The sequence below is a fragment of the Zeus faber genome (assembly GCF_960531495.2).
Source record: "Zeus faber genome assembly, chromosome: 5".
Classification (NCBI taxonomy): domain Eukaryota; kingdom Metazoa; phylum Chordata; class Actinopteri; order Zeiformes; family Zeidae; genus Zeus; species Zeus faber.
Genome location: NC_137192.1, coordinates 18139953 through 18159529, shown reverse-complemented (window position 1 = coordinate 18159529; position 19577 = coordinate 18139953). Strand labels below are relative to the sequence as shown.

The window sequence follows — 19577 nt, the reverse complement described above, 5'->3', positions numbered from 1 at the left end:
TGCGGTATGGGAATCGATGTTCTGTCAGGTTAAGCTGTCTATAGATAGAAGATAAAATGTCCTTTGAGGTAGTTGCAATGGTAAAATGTATGTGTTTGCATCATACCTTATATGTGTGTGTGTGTTTGTGTGTGCGCGCGTGCGCGCGTGTGTGTGTGTGTGTGTGTGTGTGTGTGTGTGTGTGCATGCGTGTGTGTGCGTGTGTGTGTGCTTGAGTCCATCTGGGTTCAGCTGGCCCTCCCCCACCTCCCGGTAGAAAAGAGTCTCTGGTCCATCAGGGTGTCTGCCATTAGCACCCAGTCTACCAGCCCTCCTGCATTTAAATCTACCTTTGTAGCAGCCTCTCTCTCTCTCTCTCTCTCTCTCTCTCTCTCTCTCTCTCTCTCTCTCTCTCTCTCTCCCTCTTGTTCTCCCTCTCTCATGCTCTTTGTGCCTCTTTCTTTTTCCCTTTTATGTTTTATGCTCTGTACTTTCACTTTTTGCTTTTGTCACATTTCATCCATCATTTTCTGTTTCTCTCGCCTTTGTGAGGATGTTTCTGGTCAACTAATCTATTTGCTCTCTTCAATTTTGGGCTTTCTGCTAATTACAACCCCCCCCCCCCTCACTCTCGGTCTCTCTCTCGCTCTCTCCTCCTGCCCACCACTGATTTTCCTCCTCCCTTTGTCTCCTGGCAGACAGCAGATTGCAGGCTTGTGTTGGAAAGGTTTTGTGGGTGTTGATATGGCACACATGGCTGCTGGACTGGACATTAGCGCAGTCTGGGTTTGCGTGCACATACGCTTTTCCATGTGTAGAACCACTTAAGGACACACGTGCATACAAATACACACACATACAATATGCAAATACACATACATAGACATATATAATATATATATATATATTAAATAATTACACCTATTAGACCCGAAAGCACACAATATGATCATTCCGTCTGGCCTGTGCAACCAGCTGGAGTGATGGACGTGCAGCTATATGCACAGTGCGTGCACAGGGGGATGCCTAATACATTTTTGCTTTCATCGTGTTTATACTGCGTAGTCCCAGTTTAGCACTTTAACAGAGGAGCAAGCAGAACAAATGACCGGCAAAGGGCTGTTTTTCACTGAGCTTACATAACTGGCTCATTTTATCCACTCTGATGGATGAATGCCACATCATGATTCTTCAATCTCTTTATCCTCTGCCATCTATAAGGCCCTCACCCCCTTTTCTCGGTGAGAGTGTGTGAAGTATTTGTTGTTTTGTGTGTTTTGCATGTCTGTGAAACATAGCTAATGCGTCATTGGGAGCTGAGCCAAGTCTTATCAGCTCTGATGGGGAGCTTGTTTGCACCTGCAGATGTGATTACGGCCTTTGAAAATGTTAGCGATAAACAGTCCCCGTAATTTAAAAATATGGGGGGAAAAAATAAAAACAGAAACGTTCTGAATTGATTTAGTAATAGGGTGACCACATTTTGAAACCTTCCAACCGGGAACCTTAAGTGTACCACACGTTTGTTGAGCGGGGGGGGGGGGGGGGGGGTCAACCCAATTGCTAGAATCAACCAATCAGATTATAATTTCAGTCCTTCAAAATACCACATCAAGTAAGGCCTTCTTCATTTCTGGGGGGAAAAAATAACTCACTATGGACACCATTGTAAAAATACTTCCTCCCTGTTCAGCATCAAAACTGAACCTGGATGATTCATACAAAATACGAGCAAAATATAGCAGCTGTGTTTAGGAAGGCAAAAGGTGTTCAATAAATACATCCTCCATAAAACTTTGCAAAGGAAACCTGCCCCTAATAATGTGTGTTTCGAAGAGGTGCTGGTGGTCTGTGCAGTCTATTAAACTATAACCAATTTGGTGTCATTCATAGTGACGGAAACCAGTGTTCTCTGGTGTAGAAAGCCTGTAGTACTGGTAGCAAACCCTCACAGCAACCTGTCAGCATGCACTTACATTACAAATCCATTTATATTCTGGCAGTCACGTCTAGGAAGTAAAAACAACCAGATATCCCCCATGAACATCCTTTCATTATCTCCGCTAACTAACTGCTGCTATCAGCTGTGATATTCATATTTAGGAAAGGATTGGAATCAGAATTTCAATCAGCTTTGCCAACCTTGGTCAACTAGTGGGAGTGAGATTTTTGACTATTTTATTCAAATAATATTTTTGTTGCATGATTACTGCAACTATTACTATTATTACCGAAAATACGAGATGGACTGGTCATTGACGACCAAAAACAGATGTTTCCTTAAAAACAAATGAACTAACATAATTGTTGACATAAGTTGTCTAATACAGCAGTGGTTTTGAACTACTTTTGACCCCCTGCTTGCTTTCCTTTGTTCCAGATCTACACTTTCACTCCTGTGCAATGTACATTTTAGGCAGCACATTTTCATTTCATATTGAATATATAGTAGTTATGGCAAAGGCATGAACTGCTTGTCCCTGAAGACTGGAGTAAAAAAACACTGTAATAAAGTGTGCATCAAATGTTAGTCTGGTAGGTGAAGGATTTCCATCATTTTATATCAAATCAGTGCTTCAGTTCATCTTATATTTCTTCATAATGATACAGTACAATGACTCCAGATTGTGCGTTGGCAAAGGTGGAAGAGGAATCCTCCCGTATAACCAGCAAACTTATTATTTTTCTTTCTTTGCTAAAGATCAAATACAAGGGAAATTACCAGATTTAACATGAGATTTCTTAAAATGGTGCAGTAAAATGTCTCCAAATTGAATGTGAGAGATGCAGAAGGGAATTGAGAAGAGGAATATATTAGATTTTTTTTTCCAAACCTACTGTTTTTTTCATGAATACTCTTGAAAAATCTCTTCATCTGGAAATTTCACCCATATACAAAACGTTAAAAATGTTATTTTGAGAACGGATACAGTAAGAATAGAGAACAATTATCGTGTGTATCAATATTTTCTCACCCCCACTGCAATATTGTTGTTGTTGTTGTTGTTGTTGTTTTATATCAATTTGATTTGATTACTATTGCTCTCTATCTCCTTCAGAAATAGACTCAAACTGCGATAACCACTATAACTGCCAGTGGGAGTATTTCACTGAGGTTATCAAGTGGACACCATCTTTCACCAATGTTTGTTGAGTTAGGCCAACTACTCTAGAAAAGGCTCAACTATGAGTTCTGGTGTCCCGGAACCACTTCCCTCCATACCCAAGTCCAGCACCCTTAGCCTCGCACTAGTCCATGTATACATTCACAGTGATAATCTTTAACTACTGCTTCTAGCACTGCACAGATACACCCAGTATCTTTCCCAGAGTACCACCAACAACACCATACAGGCCTGCCCAGTGGCCAGTTTCACTGACTGCCCGGTGGCCAGTTCCACTGACTGCCCAGTGGCCAGTTCCACTGACTGCCCAGTGGCCAGTTCCACTGACAAGGTTTATGTGTGCTTATAGTGCCATCAGTTCCATACTCTTTGGAGGCTAACATCCATCCTCAAATACCACCACCAATACCGTACAGTCCTACCCTGTGGCTATTCTCACCAGGCACTGACAATGCCTGGGGAAAAATGGGCTCAAAACAGCCCTTTCAGCTGTTTGAGAAAAAAATCCTTTAGAGTTGATCTCAGAGAACAATCTAACAACATATCTCTGTGTACTTTGACTTCTTCTTCTCTTTTTTGCTATTCTCAAATGTAATTGTTACCGAAACTACTAGCCTGTCCTGTGTGATTCTGTCCCTATTGTGCGAAGCCAATTGTTCAATTTTCTTTGCTGACCAGAGTAAGCGAGGAGAGGCTTGCTTTCAACTATATAATTTGTTTTATTGATTACTTTTTGTTTTCATGCACACATTTATTCATTGAATAATTTGTGTCGAGAGGTAAAACAGATTTATTGTTTAATCATCATCTGAAATGTTTTCTTTCTTTTCTTTGCAAATAATAAACGGGAGAATATATTTACCTTTTCACATTGACTTCTAACATTTATTCAAATCATTTCTTTCCAAGTGTGAAAAAATAAATCGCAAAAGTGAGAAGGCAAAGAAAATATGTACAGAATGAACTGGACCATATAATGCAGACCAAATGCGGGACCCCATATCGTGCTCCTTCCACTGAGGTATACAACCTTGCCCCTGTTTCTCCATCACACTACAAATTTTTATATTTGTGCTTCTCTGTAAAACTCTCCTCCAGGGCGCCAGGCATCACACTTGTATAGATACACACACACCAACACATACTCAAAATTAGATAAGATTAGAATCAACTTTATTGTCATTGAGTCCAAGTAGTGAGACAACAAAATGCAGTTTAGCATCTAACCAGAGTGCAAAAACTAATAAAGTGCCAACTGATAAATTGAATAAGTAGAATAAATAGATGACAGAGAGGGTACGCTAGATATGTGCAGTAAGAACAGTATTAACGGTGAGAACAGTATGAACAGTACAAAGAGTATAAACAGTTTAAACAGTATGAACATTATGAACAGTGGATATCAATATGCTAGATATATAAAGTATATACAGAATGAACATGTACAGCAGTTGCAAAAGGCAAAAAATACTACAGATAAGTACAAGTGTAATGTAATGGCTATAAGATAATGACGGGTATAAGTACAGGTACAGGTAAGTGGTTGTTAATGTAAGTGTAAGTGTAGTACAGAAGTGTGCAGTATCAGTGAGTAGGAACCAGGAGCCAGTGAGACAGAGGTCATTGAACAATGTATAGACACACGGGAGGAAGGTCTGTGTGTGTGTGTATGTGTGTTGGGGGGGCTTATGGGGATGGGTTCTATCACCGTGGTGCAAAGTTCAGTAAGGTGACAGCTGAGGTGAAGAAGCTGTTCCTCAGCATGCTGGTCCTGGAGCGGAGATTCCTGTAGTGCCTCCCAGAGGGGAAGAGGGAAAACAGTGTGTGGCCGGGGTGAGAGGTGTTCCTGGTGATGCTGTGTGCCCTTCGCACGCACCGCTTGTGCTGGACAGCCTCGACGGCAGGGAGCCCAGGGAGTACTGGCGTTGGGCAGTTTTCACCACTCTCTGCAGTGCTTTCCGGTCAGAGACAGAGCAGTTGCCATACCAAACTTTGATGCAGTTGGTGAGGATGCTCTCAATGGTGCAGCGGTAGAAGTTCACCAGGATCTGAAGAGACAGTTTGACTTTCTTCAGTCTCCTCAGGAAGAAGAGACGCTGGCATGCCTTCTTGACCAGGGTTGAGGTGTTGAGGGTCTAAGAGAGGTCCTTGGAGATGTGGACACCCAGAAACTTAAAGCTGTCAACACGCTCAACCTCCGTCCCGTCTTTCTGAAGTCCACAATGAGCTCCTTGGTCTTCTTGGTGTTGAGAGCCGGGGGGGTTGTTGGAGGGTTTGTAATCCATAATGGCCCGGATGCCTTGCCGCATGCGTCCGGGGTCGGAGTTGTTGTTAAAGTGCTCCTCAATCCTTAGCTTGTGGCTGTACTTGGCTCTCTTGATGCACCTCTTCAGGCTAGCCCTGGATACACTATAGGCCTGCGCATCACCTGATCCGAAGGCAGTGTCGCATGCCTTCAGCAATCGGCGGACCTCTCTGCTCGGCTTCTGATTTGGAAACATTGTAATCTGTTTGAGGGTGGTGACACTAGTTAAATATACATCTGTTGATGCACCTAGACACATCATCAGTGAAGGAACCAGGGGTCATTGGGTGTTTTGGGTCTTTCAACATCATACACCCTTACCCAGGCGACCCAGCCAGGAGTGATCAAGTCCCGACTTGTGTCTATGTAGCATGTGCCCATGGATCACTCCTCTTGAGGCCTTCTCAGCTGCCTCTGTTGTAGTTTTGATGGCCTTTCTTTGCCGTGCCCCTGTGATGCCAAGCAGGCTGTATGCCTTGCAGAGAGATCGTGCTGCAAAGCCTCTACAGCCCACCTCGATTAGCACACACCGGGCATGCCACCCCCGTCTGTGGCACTCCTCCACTAAGTCGGCGTACTTGGCACGCTTCCTCTCATTGGCCTCTTCCATACGCTCCTCCCAGGGGACTGTCAGCTCCAGAAGAACCACCTGCTTTGTTGAATCTGAGAACAGAACTATGTCTGGTCTCAGGGTGGTTTCCACGATGTGCTCTGGGAATCTAAGCTGCTTACCCAGGTCGGCCTTCATCTGCCTGTCCGGCGCGGTACCAAGGAGTCCCACTGCTCCCCTTCGCTAGGGCTTAGGCTTCTCCCCTGCTCGGACGAACGCAATCGCCTGCCTTTCTGGTCGGAGAGGCTTGTCCTGGGTGATGTTGGTGAAGATGGCTTCTGCTATCGCCTTCAGCACATGGTGGTGGCGCCAAGTGTAGCGTCCTTCTCCCAGGGCTTTTGGGCAACCGCTGAGGATGTGCTCTAGTGTTCCTCTTCTGAGACACAAGAGACATGATGGTGTGTCAACCTTGCCCCAGCAGAAGAGATTGGATGGGCTGGGTAAGACGTCATAGACGAATGCGATCAGGAACTTGATCCGGTAAGGCTCAGCTTGCCAAAGCTCGGACCAGATGATCTTGCGGTCCACTGCCTGTTCCCATCTCGTCCATGCGCCTTGCTGTCGCAACCCCACCATCTGGCTAGCGCACAGTTCCTCCACGCCAGCTCTCACCTCCTCTTGGACCTGTCGGCGTCTGTCTTTGCCCAGGTCCCTTGTCGTAGCAGGTGGTTGGAACGCTACCAAGCCCTGCTCGTCCGGATGCCACTGGCCCAACCAGCACACTGTGACGTGAGCCTGCTCGACTGCTTCCCTTGCCCTCCACTTCCTCCCAGTCCTGACTAAGATGCCAGCCTGGGAGACTCTCAGGTCACTGGATTCCCTGTACTGCAGCTCCTCTCTTGCATGGGTAACCATAAACTCCTCATTCAGGCTGCTTATGGGGAGCTTCAGCTTGTTGTTCTGCCCATACAGAGCGATGCTTCTCAGGCTTCATGGCAGGCCCAGCCATCTACGGAGGTAATGGGTGATCCTCCTCTCTAAGCCCTCCACTGTTGTTATTGGGAACTCGTACACAAGCAGGGGCCACAGAATCCTGGGGAGAACACCGTGCTAGTAAATCCAGACCTTGAATTTACCAGGCAGACCCGATTTGTCCACTGCTGTCAGCCACACCTCCAGCTCCCGGTTTGTGGCCCTGATGGATACAGCGTCCTTCAGTGTGCAATCAAAGATCTTGCCGAGGCTCTTGATTGGTTTCTCGGTGACTGATGGAATCTGGGTATCGTCCAGAGAGAAGCGGAACTTGTCTGTCACTTTCCCTCTCTTGAGCACCAGGGACCTTGATGGGGGGCTGGCGGACTCCAGACTTGGTGAGCTGACCTCTGCACTCCACTTTGGCTGACTTGACCAGCATGTTCATGGCCAAGGCAAAGAGGGTCACTGAAATCGTACATCCAGTGATGATCCCTTTCTCCAGCCGATGCCACTCGGATGTGATTGCCCCAGAGGTGACTCTCAGCTTGAAACTCTTGTAGTAGTCCAAGATGAGGTCCCTGATTTTACCTGGGACATGGTGCCGATCCAGTGCTGTTTCCACCAGCTTATGTGGAATGGATCCATAAGCATTGGTGAGGTCGAGCCACAGCACTGCTAGGTCTCCTTCCCCTTCTCTTGCCTCTCTGATCAACTGCATGACCACACCTGTATGCTCGAGGCATCCTGGAACCTTTGGGATTCCACCCTTCTGTACAGAGGTATCAATGTACTCATTCTTCAGGAGGAACTCCGTCAACCTACGGGATAGGATGGCGAAAAATATCTTCCCCTCAACACGGAGCAGCTCGATGTTCTTAGCATTCTCCTCCTTGGGAATCCAGACACCTTCTGCAAATCTCCATTGTTGGGCTACCTTTCCCCTCCTCCAGATAACCCTCAGGATCTTCCACGGTCGGTGAAGGAGTCTGGGACACCACTTGTACACTGTGTAGGGCACTCCACTTGGTCCCAGAGCAGAATTGGCTCTGGCTGCCTTGACGACCTCCTGAATCTCCTTCCAACAGGGCTCCTTGCTGTTGAAGTCAGTGGTGGGTCCTGGGGGGTCTATCAAAGGTCCATAGGGACCTAGGTCTTCCTCCCAAGCAGCATCACTGTAAGTGTTTCGGAGATGGTGGTCGATCTCCTCTTTGGGACAGACGAGGTGCCCGCTTCGTTTCTGCCCAAGCAACTGCTTTGTGACTCCAAATGGGTTTGCGATGAAGGCAGACCGTCTCTTGGCCCTCTCTTTCCCCCGCCGTCTGTACCATTCTGGCCTTTGAAGAGTGGTGAGCTTCTTCCTGAGGATGTAGCGCAGTTTTGATAGTGCATCCCTCTCCTCTTCTCGCGCTTTCTTGTACTGCCGCTTCAGGACCCGCAGCTCCTGCCTTATCTGGGTGATCTTCTCTGTCCTACGGTTGTTCATGTAGGGGGTCTTGGTACCCACCTTCTCCACCATACCAAACCTCTCGGCAGCAAGGCTGATGACGATGGTTGCCATGGTTTTGAGTTTCCTGTCTGCTTCACCCTTGGCTGCTGCTTCTAGGATATTGACGTTGGTGTTGATGTAATCCAGAACGAAGGAGGCAAAAGAGTATGTCCATGGGAGAGTCCCGTGTGGCCCGAGTGGCAAACATACTCTAGTCCATGTGTTGAAACCGGTGCTGCGCCCTCTGGCCACACTTTGACTGTCCTCTTTGTTGGTTTCACACATTTGATGAGTGGTGAGTACTTGGGGAGTAAGAACAATGAGAGGTGGTCCAACTGTCCTAGGTGGGAGAGGGGAAGGGCTTTGTATGCCTCAACCATGTTGGTGTAAACATGGTCCAAGGTCTTGTCTCCTCTAGTGGGGCAGGAAACATTTGGGGAGTACAGTCTTTAGGTAAGAGTGGTTGAAGTCTCCCGCAGCAATAAAGGCTGCCTCCGGGTGTAAAGTCTTTTGTTTGCTAATGGCAGCATGCAATCTTTCATAGCAAGCTTAGCATTAGCATCAAGCTTAGCAAAATCAGCTACAGCAGCTCATTAACAGTCAGGCAGAGCACCCTAGCCGCAGGGGATGAGGAGAATTCAGACAATGTTTGGTTAAAGCAGACGACAGACATCCTTTTCATCTTTATCAGCAGACCTCATCTGATATCCCACTGGCTGACTGGATAGATGACTTAATGCCCGGGTGGCCAAACAACTGCCTGGCTGGTTTATCGACTTTTTACTTGTCTGACTGATTGGCTCGACTCTCAGATTGCTAGTTCCTTTCCTGGTTCGACAGATTGCTGAAACTTTATTTGGAAGGAGGCTGAGCTAGTGTTGTGGCACTATGGGTGGGCCTTAGATGGCCAGACTAGGCCAAAGGCAGGGTCATTCAGTGTTATAATTATATTATAAATTATGTAATCATATTTTGATACTTTTATCTCTATACTATAATTTCATTTCATTTTGTATCACTTGAATGTTCACATTCTTATAAAGATACAAAACTTTGCATTTTTACCTTGAACCATTAAATCACATGAGTGTGTCATGAGTGTCATGAAATAATACAGCCAGTCAAAAAAATCTTAAGACAAAGGAGGTGTTTCTTTCTTTTTACATTTTGCTTAGTGTAGGTTGTTGCATTGTTTTGGAAAAAAAAAACTCTGGTCTGTGATTATTGGGCATAATTATTTTTATGTATTTATTTTAATTTATTATTTTCCATTGTAGTCTGATGTCTGATGTGTGTCTGGAATCACCCCCTCTGTTTTGGAAGAAAAAACCTCTGGTCTGTGATTATTGGGCATAATAATTTTTATGTATTTATTTTAATTTATTATTTTCCATTGTAGTCGGATGTCTGATGTGTGTCTGGAATCACCCCCTCTGCACAGGCAATATGAAGAAAAGAGGCAACACATCTTACGTCTAGACAAGTTGTCAATTGCCCTGGCACTGACCCAGCTGACTGGCTGGCTGACAAACTGGTTTACTGTACCACTACAAACTGGATTTAATCAGAAAAATAGACTTGGCTTGAAACAGGCTTAGTCCTTGATTTTTTTTGTTGTTTTTATTTTAGTTGAAGTGTCCGTCTGTCTGTCTTTAATTTTAGTCCGGTGGCCCTTAGAACGTCCTCTTTCACATGCACTCTCACAATGACACACACACACACACACACACACACACACACACACACACACACACACACACACACACACACACACACACACACACACACACACATACACACACACACACACACACACACACACACACACACACACACCGTGTCTCTCAATCTCTTCTCTCAGATTTTCCTCCGCCTGCTTACCTCTTTGAATCTCTTTCTGCTCTCCAGTCCTCGCCTCCTCATTGTGTCCTTGAACCTTTAAACCGCTTTACCTGTGACTGCGCCCTCAAAAGGGCGCAGTCACAGGTAAAGTCACAGGTAAGGGAAACTATTGTTTCTCAATAGTATTGAAAACACAGTAGATGTACTGTGACCGCACGTCCCGGTTTGTCCGGGATTGTCCTGGTTTCAGGCCTGACAAAATACCTGGAAAACACTGAAATGTCCGAATTCAACACTGACTGCTCTGTATGTGTGTCAATCAATCAATGTGTCCTTGTCAAGGCTGCTGCTAGTCTATCATAGGTGCTGTGAGCCAGCTTGAGCCAGCTTGTGGCTCTGTCTGACAGAATCTGTCTGTCTGACAGAGTCTGTCAGACAGACAAATTAGCGCGCGGTGGAAATGCCGGTATAAAATATCATATCAAGACGGCCAAACATAAGCAATAATAATAATAATAATAATAATAATAATAATAATAATAAATATAGCTGCAGGCAGCATGTCCAGTTTAGTTGTGTTGGGTGTGTGTTACTTGAACTTGCGTTCTACACAGCGCCTATTTGCCTGTAAACCAGAACTTCTCATTGTTAGAACTCACTGTGTTGTCTGTGGAAATTGAGCTGCACTCTCAGTGCCAGGTGGCTGTTTGTTTTGCCGTGTCGGGCACGTCAATTATTTGTTGAGTTTTTTTATTTGGATTATATTTTCAGTAAATTGTTTCCATTAAATCCGAAAAATGTTGTGGGATTTCTGTGGGTAATTACCATTGCACAGCTTCTTTTTTTTCCAATGCCACACTGGATTTTGAAGGCATGACTTAGTCAGACATTTCAGTGTTTTCAAGGGACGTGCTGACGGCATTTTAAGGATTATTTTGTATTATTTTTTTCATTAATCCGGCAAAGTAATGTGGACCCTGGATTTAAATATAAATCGAACACAACTACTTTACTGCACATATCTGTACATACAAAAAGCCTATCCCATATACATAACTATATTCCCTTTTATTTTGTATCCCCACTTTGTATTATCTTTTTGAGTCTTATTTTATTTTTATTTAATTTATTTTATATTATTCTATTCACTAACTGCATAACGTTTGGGGAATTTCAGTTAGTTAGCTAGGTAGGAATTAAGTTAGCTATTATGTTCGGTTTAGAAACTATTGTGCATAATCTCTGGGTGCGTTGCAAAGACATTTCACTGCATATATGTATGAAAGTATGTATATGTATGTGAAAAATAAACCTCTTGAATCTTGAATCTACAAGGTAAGAAGCTGTATAAATACACATGTTAATTGATACTTTGGTAACTACTAAAGACTACAGTGACCGATTCCACGCTGCCCATTGGACGGTCCAACTGCAGGGTCCAACTGGACATTCCCATCAGAATCTGTGCATTTATAATAAATCATTTGATGACATCCTAAAGCAGCTTACTGTAAATCTCATCTCGTTCATTTTTACATTTACATTTACATTTAGTCATTTATCAGACGCTTTTATCCAAAGCGACTTACAGTTGTTCAAACACCGACGGACGCAGCCATCAGGAGCAATTAGGGGTTAAGTGTCTTGCTCAAGGACACTACAGCATGCTAGCAGGAGGAGCCTGGGATCGAACCAGCAACCTTTAGATCACTAGACCACCAGCTCTACCGCCTGAGCTACCACCCCCCATCCTGAGCTACCACCCCCCCCCCTTATTTTTGAATAAGACATGTCATTTAACCAAGACCAACTAAATATTTTGGGTCAAATTTGTTTGGATTTTCACTAATACAGGATCTGTTCCGTATCTGGATCGATTTGGATGAAATTTAAACCACAAGATCCTTGTTACATAGCGGTTTAAGCGACACCTCAACTGTGACATCTCAATGTGTTCCAGATCGTTTTAGCCAAATTGGACATATTTTAGTGTCACACGTACTGGCTCGTCGTCTTAAAATCACTTTTTCGCTAGTATCTGCGCTGTATGTGGATCGATCTGGATGAAACTTCAACCACCGGGTCTTTGTGACAGGGCAGTTCAAACAGACACAAACCGTGTTCGTGTGTTATTCTGCACTTGGTTTTCCAGATAGTTTTAAGCTTCAAAATTCTGTAAATTGTTCCTCTTACAATTCTAATAATAATAATAATGATGATAATAATAATAAAAAAATATAAATAATAATAATAATAATAATAATAATAATAATAATAATAATAATAATAATAATAATAATAATAATGATTGTCCCTGATCCTGATGAAAACGCCTATGGTGCGTGCATAAGAGCATACACATGCGCGTGCATGAACGTGCGGTACACCTAAAGGTCCCAGTTTGAGGGTTTGGAAATGTGGTCGTCCTAAGTCGATGTCAACTGGTAAAAAAAACAGCAACCCAAAAAAACAATCCGATCCTCCAACAAATCTAGCCTGAAATAGCACAGCAACACTTGGACTTGAGAAAAGAGTAGGCCACACGATAAGCACAGTCGCCACGTGTGGAATAACGTTAACGGTACAAGGATAAGCTCGTCAGTCAGGATAGCACAATGTCAGCTTTGTGGTAATACTTGATTGAAACAAACGTGATAAAGCGCTCACCTAGAGCAATACAACAAATGTATTCAGGCTGCAGCTGCTAAAATGCACGGAGGTGACAAGAGTGAAGAGTTAGAGAAAGAAATATCACATGCCCTGCCCTGTCCAAATATATACACATATTTTTGAAAAACTTTCTGGCCTCCTGTTCACATGAAAAACGCTGTTTTAAGTCACTCAAAACTAAGCTTTTGGAAAAACATCTGCCAGGGTGGACACATTCCCTGTGGGTCTGAACAAGCCGGAGCCACATGTATGCGCGGGCAATTTAACATATGCAGTCTCTTTCATTGCGTGCTCTCGCTTTTCGGTCTGTCCTCATTCTGACGTTGACACAGACACTCATGTCACTCATACACACACACACACACACACACAGACACACACACACACACACACACACACACACACACCTCACGAGCCATAATTCGCAGAGCGGGGAAAGGGTGAGGTGTCGACATCAGATGTGAGTTGAGTGGCTTGACCTTGTTTGTGTTGGCCTTCGCAGGGGAAATCCTACGTGTTCGACAGGGTGTTTCCCACCATCACCACCCAGGAGCAGGTCTACAATACCTGCGCCAAGCAGATTGTTAAAGGTGAGTCACTGCCGCTGCTCATTTTTCTTATCTGACAAACACAACTGACAGCCACGGCGTAGGGGGCTGGGGGGAGCGATACGTCTGGGAATCACGTTTCCCCGGATTCTCCCCATCCGTTATCAGTTTCCATTTACCCGGTGCACCTTTTATACCCCCATCCCATCCCTCTCGTCAACAACTCACTCTGAATGAATAAGCAGCCCTTTAGCTTTCACATACTGCAGGAACGCACGATGCCGGTGTCGGACGTGCGCGTGCGCGTGGATGCAAGACGCTGGCTGGGCGCCGCTCAGCAGGATCGGCGTATCCTTGCAGGCCTGACAAGAAATGAATCTGACTCCCTGAAGAGCCAGTTTTCTTTATTGCCCTCCCTCCCCCGTCCCTCTGTCTATCCTTGCATCTCTCTCTCTCTCTCTCTCTCCCTCGCTCCGGTTGTGACGGGCACCTTTCCGACTCGCTCGTTCTGGTGTCCGCCTTCCAAGAGGGATCAGAAACTCGTCGAGCGGGGGGGTTGACCGCAGACGGTAAAGAGACAGAAGTTCCCGTTTTTTTTCGGGGAGGGATCGGCGCGGGGATGAACGCGATAACCGCGCAGTTCGCCGGGGAACCGGAGTGAGAGGAGGCGAGAGCTAACCGAGGCGGCGGAGCTGGGGAAATAAAGCCGGGTAATTTCGTGAAAGGGAAGAGCCGAGAGGAAATTGAGGGACGGCGAGGAAGAAAATTGAACATTTGGGGGAGAGGGGGGCGGGAGAGCTGCAGCGAAGAGATACATGCCAAGTTTTACAACTCGTTAATTCTCTCTGTTTTCCCCGCACACTCCTCTGTCTCTCACTTATCCTCTCTCTCTCTCTCTCTCTCTCTCTCTCTCTCTCCATCTCCCATATGATACAGTCAGTCTGCAGCCTCCTCCCCTGCCATGGCCTTTTGTTGTCTGCTCTCTTTATCGCTCCTGTCCTCATTTCCTCTCTGAGTCAGATTCCCTCCCGTTCGGTGTTTTCTTATTTTCGCCACGGTTGATGGTAATCACACCGCGACCAAAATATGCCGTTTTTACATTTTTTATTTTTTATTTTTTGGGGGAGGGGACGCATACTGCATTTAGCGAAACATGCCTCCGAGCTGAGAGCTGTTAGAGGGAAAAGCGTAGATGGAGGGCTAAATCGGAGGTGGCGCGCAAAATCAAACCCAGTGTGGGGAAACAAACACGGGGTTTCCGCTGGAAGCTGTCACATAACCCCCCCCCCCCCCCCCGAGTCAGCCGAACTGTCACAGCCGGTCTCCCAGCGCCATGTTTATATTTTGATCTCACGTTTACCCAACAGCGTTTATCACGTCGCGTTGGCAACACCAATAACAACCTCTGGTAAAATGAAGGGTTGGCATTAACGTCCGCTAAGGTCTCTTTGTACTAAGTGTAGTGATGCTGAGTCAGTGCGCGATGGTGATTTACAGCCGTGGGAGCAGACGTTTCCATTATGTGCAGCCATGGAGGAGGATTGATGACATACTTTTACTTTAGTGCCACCTGCCCTTATTGGGCCAACAAGTTAGAACAGTCAGCTGTGCAAACGCGGCTCTCTGTTGACTTCTGTTTATAGATGTGGCCCTTTGTTTTTGATTTCATTTTGATTGTTTTGATCTCTTTTTTTGCGTCTGAATTTCCCCCGGAGATCAACAAAGTGTCCCATCTTGCCTTGTCTTATCTTATAACGTAAACTAAAGATATTTATTGACCTTAAACTTTAGTAACCAAGGAGCTTTACAGAGGACAGCTTTTCAGACATATAAAGGAATTTTGTGTGAACTGTTGTGATATACGTAGCCTGATCGTTTCTTTTTCTGTTTAATCATTAAAGTTTAACGTCTCTCTTTCTTTCTTCCTTTCTTTCTTTCTTTTTTTTCTTTCTTTATATTTTTCTGCCTCTTCTCAGATGTTTTGGGGGGATACAATGGGACCATCTTTGCCTATGGGCAGACCTCTTCAGGAAAGACACACACCATGGAGGTAATTGTTAAATATTGTATCTGCAAGCTGGTATGTCCCCTGCAGTCTCTCTCTCTCTCTCTCTGTCTCTCTCTCTCTCTCTCTCTCTCTCTCTCGCTCTCTCTCACACACACACACAGTGCGTACATATCCATTGATACTCCGATGGGTTTCCTGGTCACTTCACAACACTCTTTGGGAGATGGCCTGCTGCCTCCTTTGAAGTTCAGCCTGTCAGCTTTGAAACATTATTAACATACAGTCTCTCCTGAGGTCCACTTTCCCGTCTCTTCACTGATAATTCACATCCTCTCTGTTCCTCACAGGGAACGCTTCACGACTCCCAGGGGATGGGGATCATTCCCAGGATCGCAGAGGATATTTTTGAACACATCTTCTCCATGGAGGAAAACCTAGAGTTCCACATAAAGGTGGGTTTGAGTTGTGTGTGTGTGTGTGTGTGTGTGTGTGTGTGTGTGTGTGTGTGTGTGTGTGTGTGTGTGTGTGTGTGTGTGTGTGTGTGTGTGTGTGTGTGTGTGTGTGCGCGTCCGGGTGCGCCAGTGTTATTAAAATGTGCTCCCTCACACGCAAACGGCCACATGTGCCGAGTTTTTCTTTTTCTTATTTTCCAAACACAAAAGAGTATCATTTGGAACACATTCAGCTTCAATGCGTAATGGAATATTAATATAATCCTCAAGGTGACACAAAATAGGCACAGCAGGGTGTGAATAAATCATAATAGATAAACCATGTTTTCTATTATGCCTTATTTATTGTGCGGCTTTAATGGCACAGTCTAACAGTCTAATAGATAGGAAACCACACTAGGCTCCTGGGAAGCCAGATACCCAGCAGCCTTTCGCAGATTCTGATCAACGTCTGCCCTCTTACTTTCCCTCCCTCCTATTCTTTCTTTCTTTCTTTCTTTCTTTCTTTCTTTCTTTCTTTCTTTCTTTCTTTCTGTCTTTCCCTCTTTCGTTCTCCCCTGTTAGGTTTCCTATTTTGAGATCTACATGGATAAAATCCGGGACCTGCTGGATGGTGAGTGTATGAATGAGTTGAAACCGATATATGAAGACAGTCGTTAAAATGCAACGCGTAATTTGATTGTAATTCAACACTTACCCTTATCACTGACATTAGCAACACGAAACTCACCGAGAGGCAGCGACGAATATGAAGAGCAATGAATATCACAATTGGAGCTCTGGTTGTTAGATTAATTGAAAAGGAATGCACTTAGGTTGGATTTGAACAATATGTTCACTTCTTTTTCAGTAATCTTGGCAGGGATTGGAGTGGTTTATACGTGAGACATGAAGAGAGATTTTCTGAGATAATAATCTTGACCTCCAATGGCTTCATTTTTGAAAATGCAATAGAAATGTAAATGTCTAACCCTAACCCTAACCCTAACCCAAATCAACTTACACGAGAGGCTAGAAACAATCAATGCATACATCGGCCATTGGAGCAACCTCGAATTCAAGTGAATGAGAAGCTGTTTCTTAATTTAAATAGATATAAGTGAAAGATAGCTGTAAGGAATCAGAATAAAATTTGTGTTATTAGTAAAAAAAAAAAATTGCTATACCAGTGCAATATACAGTAAGTACTCATATGTTTTTTAGTGCATTATTTCAATACAACACCTTTTCTTTGGGCTGCGATTAAAGAATGTTTTACACAATTTACGCTATTACTTTGCATAAACCTCATGAAAAAAAACAAACTATTCTCTGGCATTTCAGTTGAATAATTATGCTGTACATTCTTGAGCCGTTTATTATTAGTATTATGAATTTATTACTTATTCTATTTTTGAATCAATTTAATCAATTCAGGAATTGAATTGAATGTACAATTCTCCCGCTCTCCATTCTCCTCCTTACTGTTCTTTATGCTTCCGCATTGAGCTGCTGCAATGCCTGAATTCCCCCTTTGGGGGATCAATAAAGTAATATCTTCTCTCATCTTATCTTATCAGTATCAGCACTCATTGGATTTTATCAATTTAACACATAATCGTTCTAATAGAGACTCAAAGGAATTTTCGTATTTCTAATAAATGATACATAAAAAAGAAAAATGTCCCCAAATGTCAATATTTAGACAGCAAAGCTTTTGTTTATTGTCCAGCGCTGACTGGCCTTGTAGCATTGCAGTGACTGCATGTAGCATAATGAAAAACAATGGAGATGCCCGGAGAGCGAGAACTGTAGGCAGTGTTCGTCTGATTACCCGGCTAATGAGGCCGGGGCTGCTGGTGGAAGCCTCCAGCCCCTTAGAAACATTTTAGCACTGAAGACGGAATAAGACCCGTGATGAATGGAGATAGCTCAGTGCAGAACAGCTATGCATACAATGCATATGCATACAGACGTATTGAACAAGAACATGCATAGATGCACGTATGCAGAGAGATTTATTTAAAATGATAAATTCTGTCCTCCACACTCACACACACACACACACACACACACACACACACACACACTCGCACACACACACACACTCGCACACACATACACATCATCACACAACGATTGAGATTCATGGAAGGTTCAACGAGCATGAGCTAGTTTCACAGTATTTCATTATCCTCAACAAAGTAGGACTTTGAAATGCGAAGCGACTTAGACAGGCACTCAGACGAGTTTTGTCAGTTCACGCAGAGACAAAAATACGGCTTTGGCCTTTGGTATTCGCTTAACTTACATTTCAGTTGAGCTGAGAAGAAGAATAGAAAAATGAAATATCAAACGTCATATGTTGTTTGGTGAGTTTGTACTTTTTTTTTTCACTGTAGTAGTTTAGTCAGAACAGAAGTTAGTTGTAATGACGGCCACACAAACACAACACACACACACACACACACACACACACACACACTTACTGGGCTTGGTCATGACCTTGTCTTTTCTCTCTCGCCAAAGTGACAAAAACCAACCTGTCAGTGCACGAAGACAAGTACAGAGTGCCCTACGTGAAGGTGAGTCATTGACAGCCTGATGTGATTTCATCTGGCAATGGCAGCTGTTTGCTTTGTGTTGACTATGTGTTGTTTGTAATGCGAACATTTTCTAGATTATGACTTAAAATGTGGCATTGTGTGGCATGTGTTGTTTTCCTGTATCTGTGCTTGTCGGGCTGACCAACTGTACTGGGCTTACTGTAGGTATTCTAGTTCACTTATTGCCAATTTTTATTTTATTGTTTTTCTATTTTTTATGAATTTTTAGGTTTCAATTTATTGTTTTTATTGTATATGACCACCATTTGTTATTGTTTGTTTCTTTTTAGGTTGTTTTTTCTGGTTTATTGTGTGTTTTTAGAATAATTAACAACCAAAATGTTCTCTCTTTTAGTTCATTCTTAGATTTATTGCTTTATTTTCATTTTTTATTCATATTATAGTATTACTATTGCCTATGTGAGCTGCTATCTATCTATCTAATAACCTATCCAACATATCCTTTCATTTCATATCAGAGCTGCAGCGCTGGTTTGGGAATATCAAATTCTAAAAATTAATTCTTTAGAATGACCAGCAAACGTTTGGGTTGAGCTGCAACCCTGGTTTTATGAATGAGGAACGAGAGTTCTTACTATGCCTTAAGCTGTCTCCAGACAGCTCCACTGAATAAAGCTGAAAGTCCCTCTCAACTTGGCCATGACAGGCTGTGATTGGGGCACTCGGACACCCATAATATGGCAGCCCCCCCCCAGTATATATACTGGGTCACTGCCTGTCATATGTCTTTTGACATATTATTCAGCTCTTGAGCGAGCTATAGTGGTCAGTGAGGCCACCGGTAACAACTCCCGTTCTTCATCCGTAAAAAACAGGGTTTTAGCACAACCCAAACTTCATTTCGAACTTGAGTTCTTACTATGCTGTATTGTATACCCACCACCCACACTGACCATGAGGTCAGAACTGATGTTACCATGCAAGCCCTCAGAGGCAAGGACATAGACCCCCGGGTCCGGATAGTCGTTTCCAAGGATATATAGGCATACAGGCATATATGAACCCATTCATAGGGTGCTGAGGTAAATTAC

General features: G+C 44.0%; 1 protein-coding gene across 1 annotated transcript in view; it reads left to right on the top strand.

The window, feature by feature from the left end:
- kif5ab (kinesin family member 5A, b) overlaps window positions 1–19577 on the top strand; it is a gene marked incomplete at both ends in the record, with an annotated part of 65687 nt that overhangs the window by 16385 nt on the left and 29725 nt on the right. The window contains 5 exons of the mRNA XM_080001020.1: window positions 13435–13522; window positions 15457–15530; window positions 15836–15940; window positions 16505–16553; window positions 18449–18504. Of these exons, the coding sequence (XP_079857146.1) occupies window positions 13435–13522; window positions 15457–15530; window positions 15836–15940; window positions 16505–16553; window positions 18449–18504 (372 nt within the window). The remainder of the gene's footprint in view (window positions 1–13434; window positions 13523–15456; window positions 15531–15835; window positions 15941–16504; window positions 16554–18448; window positions 18505–19577) is intronic.